The following is an 8,301-nucleotide window of genomic DNA, read 5'->3' as shown; positions in this document are numbered from 1 at the left end:
CAAAATAAAACACACGGAGTAAAAAGAAAAAGCGGACTGTCCCTTTTTCGATATCCATGCGTTTTATGCTTTCTCGAATTCTAATTGCAATTTTCGAGTAATGAAGTCTTCAGCAGTTGCTGCCCTCCTGACTTTGAGGAGTTGCCAAAAAGGCGGAAAGACTCCGGCGGAATTAATAAGTTCTGCTTCAAGGCAGCCAATGGGGAGAGGAGGGAGCCCAAGAAAGACTAATGAGAACTTCGCAGCGTGACCATCAAGATTGACGTGGAAAAACGCGTAAAATTGATCTGGACAAACTACAGCCTCTAGGATATACAAATTTGCCCTAATCGGATGAAGATCACCTTGTGCCTTTGGTGCAGCCCCGTCTGAATATTGCTCTCCCCCCTCAAGCCTTCAGCGTGGGTTGCGGAAGGCGTTCTCCTCCTGTGTGCGCCGAGCCAGGGTCTGGTTCTTTCTGCCAGTGTTTCCCCCCCGCTCAGACTTCGCTCCAACTATCAGAAGGAAGCTTTCAGCCATTGCAAGGGGAGGTTTGTTTTTTTTTAAAAATTGCTGAAACGTTCTCGCTTCGTTGGGCAATGGGTAAGCATCGACTCCTATTTGCATGGTTCAGTGGCATGAGTTTGATAACAGAATAAGATTGTTTTACACGCCTGCATAACGCGAGGCTCAGAACAGGAACGAGACCTCTGCACTCCGCGCTTCTGCATGATTAGAATTAAAGGGGTATTTTTCATATATATAATAAAATAGCAGGCTTTTATTTTGGGGGCGACAGATCCCGAGTCTGCTTAAAAATATATATTTACGGAGGGTGGGGTGGAGGGCGATTACTCGAAGCAGCCTGAATTACATAGATGGAAACGTGTCTGATTCGGGAAGGTTGTAAACTTAACAGATCCGGCCGAGTTTTACATTGCGACAGGCGCAAAAGCAATGGAGTACCCTGGTGAGAAATGGGAGACTAAACATAATCAAAAGCGAGTTGGTAATAATGAAATACTATTCTCCAAAATACATGACTTCATATTTGAAGCCCGTGCATGTATTTTTGTTGGAAACCGGCGCTTATTCCACGACCAGACTTCAGAAACCTGTGGGAAGTGCAGTGTTTGGACAGCTGTGTGATTTCTGTCCCTTTTTTTGGTATCTTGTTTTTTTCTGTTAAAAAAGCGGGCGATTATCACCGTTGTCTCTTTCCATTTCTTTCCCTATAGATCAGACTTACGGCGAGGTGAATCAGCTGGGAGGCGTGTTCGTGAACGGGAGACCCCTGCCCAACGCCATCAGGTTGCGGATCGTGGAACTGGCTCAGCTGGGGATCCGACCGTGCGACATCAGCAGGCAGCTCCGGGTGAGCCACGGCTGCGTCAGCAAGATCCTGGCCCGTTACAACGAGACGGGCTCCATCTTGCCCGGGGCTATCGGGGGCAGCAAGCCCAGGGTCACCACCCCGACCGTGGTGAAGTACATCAGGGAATACAAGCAGGGCGACCCCGGGATCTTCGCCTGGGAGATTCGGGACCGGCTGCTGGCCGACGCGGTTTGTGACAAGTACAACGTCCCCTCGGTCAGCTCCATCAGCAGGATCTTGCGAAACAAGATCGGCAACCTGTCGCATTCGGGCCACTATGAGGCCGGCAAGCAGCTCCCGCCGCAGCCGTCGCTGTCTTACAATCCCATCTACCAGTACTCCTACCCCAACCACATGTCGTCCGCGGCCGCCAAGATGGGCAGTGCCCCAGGGGTCCCTGTGGCAGGGGTTACGGGACATGTCGGGATCCACAGGGCATGGCCGTCCGCTCACTCAGTCACCAACATCCTCGGACTCAGAAGCCTCGTTGAATCGACAGGTTAGTGGGTTGCCATCACCTCAACCCCCCCCCCCCCCCCCTTCACCCTCTGACCTATATCCAACCCATGCTGCTACTGCTATTTTGAAAGTGAAATGACTATTGCATATTTGTCGTTTTGTGAAACAAGGTCGCATCTATTACTGAGGCACGCCACAATTTTGTCTTTTAAGAAAAACATGCGAATTGTCACAAAACATTTCCTGTTCTCATTAATGATGCGGTATTTCCAAACTTTCAGTTTCAATTTGCCTCTTCTGTTACACATAAAACTACAAATAGGTTGTGCAGCAACATATTACAGTATAAAAGAGATTTACCAAAATGCATCTGGTAGATGTGATGCCCATTAATAATGTCGTTATTGGAAGATGAGACAAAGGGAATTCACTAACAATATAACAATATATCTGAATTTGCTGCACAGCTGTACTCATAGCAGGTCATTCTTCTCGGCGCCTTTATTACCCACTCGGTGTGTTAAAAACATTAACGTCCCTTTCCCACTATTCTTCTGGACAACCACCTCCCTCCTCTCCCCCCCTCCCCTCCCACCCCCCACCATTAGCATTAAACAATGAAGTTCAGACCTGTAATGTTATCATCATGTTGATAAGTTGTTGATCTCGGTATTTTGGTTGCCACACATGTTCTGGAATCTCGACAGTGCCACAGATGATTTTGTGCAGTGTGCGCGGAGCTTGTGCTAACCCTCTGTTTGGTATTTTAACTTTTGATGTAGAGAGGTGATATATACGGCCAGACTCCTACTTTATTTATGCGGGGCCATTGTATCTGTTGCCCATTTGATAAGTAAAGCAATCCAAAAAACATTCATATACACGGTATATCATAGGATCCCTTTTTTCGGATTGCTTTATTATACGTTAGAAGGTTAGCTTGCATAACTCGAAAATTATTAAAGAATTTATATTGTCTTATGAAGCAAAATCTACGTTAAAATACATTTGAAAAGAAATCCGATCTAGAGTTACAGCAAGGATAAAAATTTGTTATTTACATTTAAGACAACCCATGTATATACTTATAAAGCAGACAAAACGACTTTGTACCAAAAAGTGTTCTGTTACATGAACACTGAATATCGAATGGCGTTTACACGCAATAACAGTTTTTAAAACGCATTTTAGCTGCTCTTGGTGGAGTCGAGGCTTCAGCATATCAAACAAAAATGGAAGATTGGACTAACGTCAATAGATCAACTTTCCCATCAACTCAAAGTGTCAACGGGATTGAAAAACAGGCGATCGACCCGGATCTGAAATACCCCCAGGTACTGACCTAGCAGACCCCTGTATATGTTTTCATATCATGAATGATGTCTTCCTACTCTCTGTGTGTCTCTGCCTCTAATATTAGCACCCTAATGTAAAGCAAACTTGGTTTGTTGTGTTACAGCCTCCATCTGCACTGCCTGCTGTGAGTAGTTTTGTTCCTGCTTGCGCTTATCCCTCGTCGAACCAGGTGCCGAGCTATGGAGTATACAGTGGCCCTGGAGCCGGCTATATGACTGGCCATCACTGGCAGTCCCAAAGCAGCAGTCTCTCCCACTCTGGGCCAGGAATCGCCATGCACGGCGGAGACATCCACGCACCAATGCCCTTCAAACACCTCTCAGCTCGAGAAGGTAAATCACTTTGCTCGTTATTAGGGCCACGGTCCATTTTCTGAATATACTGGGTCCGAGCAATTAAAAGATTCACGGTGTTTTCGTAACATTTGGAATGAAACAAAAGTGGCTGATTGAAAAATTGTTATTGCAGTAGACCATCTTCCAGGTAAGTATTGTTTGATACAGCTTTATATGGGGATTGTATGTGGAAATCAGTGCAAATATTCGCCAGGGTAGATCAACAAGCATATAACTGACAGGAAATATAATTTGTGGAGCTTCAATGCCAAAATGGATCTTAAAGTACATTTTCACTCTACGAAGCAGTTATTCTCTTTTGAAGTTTTATGTGTCTTTTTAGTCAGGAGACGGTATTTAGTGACGGAAACATACTGCATGCATTTGCATTCATTCTACTCTGAGAATGTTGTTATTGCTCTTGGAACAGTTACAATCTGAAGGCAATTATATTTTCCAAAAGCTGCTTTTGTTTCATTCTAGAGACACAACAATCTTTGCATACGGTGCGCAGAAGCAGCCTATAAGGAGCTGTTTTACTATGAGTTGATGTTGGATGGTCACGTAGTATATCAGCTGAAAATGACAAGGTGCGCATTACTGATTAATAAATGTTCATGTTGGTTTGTACCATATTATACATCAGACATTGTTCAGCGGTTACTGCTAATTGGAGATGAATCGTTAAACAATCGTGGAAAAATATGAAAAGTAGACGGGATTGCAATTTCAACTGGAATATAAACATTTATTAGATATTCATTCACGTTGGATAACAATGGTTAGATTTTCTGTGGATGCAGATAACCTGCAAAATAGTAAACAGTGAAGCGAAAGTAACACCGCTATTATTAGCTACAAGTAATCTTTTTCTTCATTTCTAAAATGAGGAGTGAGCAGTACAGCAGCTGACTGGACAATGGTTCAGTTGTGACACGCCGAGTGTTGACAGTGGAGTTATTCGTCCCAGTCTTAATAAAACACGGCGGTTAATTGTTTTGGAAAGGAGAGCCTAATACCTCTGTGAACGAGAACATAAGTAAAGAGGAAAAGGGCCATTTGGTGTAGCGAAGCCTTGCTTCCAGTAATGAAGCTGCCCTGCCCTGGTATCCCACTGTGTCTTGTAAGCCCCCTAATGTACGACCGAGCCTGGGTACAGTTTATTCCAGACATTTATTACCCATTGCTGCAGACGTTATCCCATATGTTCTAAATGCATTTTTCATCGGTTTATGTTTATGACCTCTAGCCCTACTATCCTGCCTTATTTTAAAGTCAAATATATTCAAGTTTTACCTTACCCACGCCATTTAACATTTTATGCACTTAAATCGATTTTCCAAAGCCGCTTTTGTTCAGCAAAAACAAACATTCGCCGCATACAAAGTACAATTAGTTATAATCCTAAACTCTAACTAATAATACTATTATATAATCTAACAGTTTTTTTTTCCATATTTTGAATAATTCACATTTGCTGTGAGTGACTAGACTGAGAGAATTAATAGCTCATTTGTAAAGCGCACAGTGAAAACTTGCTCAAATTTGTTGAAATTAATTTGCTTCATTTATTCCGTAGAATTTTTAAGAGAAAACTACCCGTGATTTAGATAGGCTTTACATTACATCGTCTAATATAAAGATTATATTATCATTAGATTATATTACTGCCATAGTAATCATAAATATAATAAAACAATTGGCGATCAGATATTCTTTTCTGTATTTGAGGTGCAATCTTGCTTGAAAATCTTTGTATGTGCAAAGTTAATGGAATGTTATGGGAACGATTTTGAATTAACGCGGGCCAGTTGAATGGTAAAGTCAACACACCAAAGGACAGATATTTTACGGTACCCAGCTCTGCTACTTTCCTCACTTCCTTTTCCAACCAATATCACATTTAAGGGGAACTGTTGGTGAATGATGTGCAGACTATCGGATTCATCCGTCATCATAAACCAGTTAACTATTCTTAATGGCAAAGATCAATACAATCGTGGTGCTTACACTCAATGTGGGAGCTGTCATTTATTTCCGTCAGATAGTAAATTCAGCATTATTTAATATTGCTTTTGAATTTTTTGGCGCTGCAAAATGAGAGAATTTAAAGGTGGTGAGAGAATGGCTTAAAAATAGCCGAAATGCATTATAGAATTTCAGACATAGCAAGCAGCGATTTGAAATTATACTGCTTGAACAAGTTACCTTTTTTGCACTTTCAAAAAAACAGACAATTGTGTCTATGGTATAGACTGAAGCAGATAATACAATTCTTGCGATTGAAAAAAAAATCTATAATGTTAGAAATGTGTGTATATAGTACTGGAGCACGAGTTCAGATTTTCGTTAATTTTACACCGCAGCCATTTGCAGACACAATGCATTCACAGCAGGCGTATGAATATGAATATGAATTTGAATGTAATTTAGCCTAAAACCGCTGTCAAGTGCATTGCGGCCCAATGATGCCAAACCCGGTGTTTCATTCTCACCTGATTATTTTCTACTTCAGCTGCACGTGGGGTTGGGAGATTAGTAATTGAAACTAGTTTGATATATTTTTCAGTAGCATTTCAATATTTCCACGTGGAATAAGAAAATATAGGGAGTCGCATCAACAAAGGATATTTTCATCATCTACGAATCACGCTGAGCTTGAGGGCATCTTTTTTTATATATTTAGAAGAAGGTGGTCCTTGTGGGACTCATTCTGAAAATCTCAAATTTATCGTTCATTTCAAATTCCTATTATTCTACTATGATTACTATGTGGGAGCTGTGAGTTTTGTTACAACCGAAAGCAGAAGCAAGGGGAGAGGAATTAGAGCTGGTGTGACTTGTCACCAGGCTCTGCGAGGAGACTGACTGATATCGGCCTCTGTCTTTCCGTGTGTTTTATACGCGTGGACCTGACTGCTTTCATCGCCCTGATCTTGTGCTTTTTCTGTCCATGAAACGACTTTCAAAGCAAATACAGTAAATGCAAAGTGATCATGAATCAGGAAATGTTTAGACTCCATGTGAGCAGGCGGCTATCCAAGGCGAGGGCGTGGGGGGTGGGGTGGGGGTCGTCTTCCCACCAGGGCCCGGTGTTTGAATTCAATAGATTTGGCAAGATACCACCTTATTTTTCACCAGTTATCTAATTTACATTTTTTAGAAACTTAAAAAAATGGAGCCGGAGATTATGGTCATCTTGTCATAAAACGCGGACAGTTAAAAGAGCATCTTTCTGTCAGCCTGTTTAACTCGGTTGCGTCCAATGGAATAATTCCCGGGAGACCCAGCAGCCACAGTTGAGCATCTTCCTTCATTGATATTAATAATCACACTGTGCCATTTGTCACACCGTTACCATTAGGAGCCTCATTTCAATCGAATCTGGAATCGCCTGCATCTTCTGCCATTAGTAGATGGCAATATTCCCCACTGGAATGTCAACGAGTTAGAACCCTTATTCTGCAGAAGGATGGCATTAAATTCGGAATTGCCCTTTTGATAACTCGATATTCCATTTACGAATTAGAAATCAATTATTATCCGCGGTTTTGGTGAGATTGGAAACCAGACAAGTTATTTACATGTTGCCTTTCTCGAAAGTAAGGTGGTGGTGTCTTTTATCACCTTAAAAAAAACCTCTATACTGTACACTGCGAGTAACAGAACTATCTGATAGTCCACAATTGTGTATCTGGGGCATACTAGAAATATTTAAGTAGAAAAAGAAATTAAAATGCTGGAAATACACAGAAGGCCGGTTAGTATCTGCAGAGACGGGTTAATGTTTCGGTGGAGACATTTCGAATTCGGATCCAATGTTTTGCATCCGAAACGTTAATAGTTCGTTATTCTTTCTGGCGCTGAGCTGCTGTGCATTTCACATCTTGCTGTTTCTAAGATCAGATTTCCGGCATTTGCAGGTTCCACACGAGAAGTTTGCAAACGGCTCTTTGGATTATAAAAAAAAAATCCCGACTGAATTGGCGATTTTTCTATGCGCCCAATTTTAACGGAAATCTCTTATTTTGATTTGCGATGAATATAGGTGCATTTTGTTTGAAAAAGGATTCCAATATATTCCAATCATTTTCTTAACGATAATAATCTCACCGATAGGTTGTTTCTGAGCCTTCAAGATTGCAAATAAGCGAATGGAGAGTGCATTTTTTTGGAATATATTAATTTTGAATAGGAGTAGATATTCATCAGAACTGTAAAGATGTTAGGGCGCTTCTCTCTTGGAAATGCTGTTTAAATGCGACCATTATTTATTTCCCTTATTAACTGCTTTGTCGCCTCTTCCTTCTGGCTGGTCAGTGCTGGTTATGGCAAGTGGCTATAGCTGCCTGCGTTAACTAAATACAAAATCAAATATGATTTGTGCAATTTAAAAAATCGCTCGTTCGTTGTCTCAAAACGTTTTTTTTCTCTTCTTGCTTTTATTTCAGTGGCGGACAGAAAACCCGGGAGCCCCGTTACCAAGCCCATTCTTAGCAACGCGCACGGCCTCTCAATCCCAGCCTCCAGCACGTAAACAAACCCCCGCCGGGTAACGGGACACTGGCAACAAACCGAACGGCTCCAAAGGACCTGGTCGAATTGTACACTTAACCGCAAGGATTATTTCCAAGAACTGAACCCATCTGCTATTTCTTGTTTCAAAAGGAAAGTACTTTTCAGAGGACAGCGAAAAAATAACCCCTCTGCACAGACAATATATTTGTTGTGAAAGAGATTTGCAACAGAAATATAGCGAGGTGAATGTAAACGATGTTCCAATTGGAGAAAAAAAGT

General features: G+C 41.7%; 1 protein-coding gene across 1 annotated transcript; it reads left to right on the top strand.

Annotated features, from left to right (window-relative positions):
• The first annotated feature begins 936 nt into the window (after positions 1 to 936).
• LOC139273927 (paired box protein Pax-1-like) lies at positions 937 to 8,041 on the top strand. The gene is made up of 5 exons (XM_070890999.1): positions 937 to 1,096; positions 1,218 to 1,853; positions 3,005 to 3,147; positions 3,273 to 3,501; positions 7,956 to 8,041. Exons 1-5 carry the CDS (start codon positions 937 to 939, stop codon positions 8,039 to 8,041), a joined length of 1,254 nt encoding a protein of 417 aa, XP_070747100.1.
• Positions 8,042 to 8,301: the final 260 nt, after the last annotated feature.

The sequence above is a fragment of the Pristiophorus japonicus genome, chromosome 9 (genome assembly GCF_044704955.1).
Source record: "Pristiophorus japonicus isolate sPriJap1 chromosome 9, sPriJap1.hap1, whole genome shotgun sequence".
NCBI lineage: Eukaryota > Metazoa > Chordata > Chondrichthyes > Pristiophoridae > Pristiophorus > Pristiophorus japonicus.
Note: the sequence above shows the minus strand (reverse complement) of the source record. Positions and strands in the feature narration are given on the sequence as shown.

Excerpts from the sequence above, each read along its gene's own strand:
- LOC139273927 (XM_070890999.1), top strand. The coding sequence starts at position 937 with ATGGAGTACCCTGGTGAGAAATGGGAGACTAAACATAATCAAAAGCGA. Across the intron at positions 1,097-1,217 it reads CGACCAGACTTCAGAAACCT|ATCAGACTTACGGCGAGGTG; the intron begins GTGGGAAGTGCA and ends CTTTCCCTATAG. Across the intron at positions 3,148-3,272 it reads CGGATCTGAAATACCCCCAG|CCTCCATCTGCACTGCCTGC; the intron begins GTACTGACCTAG and ends GTTGTGTTACAG.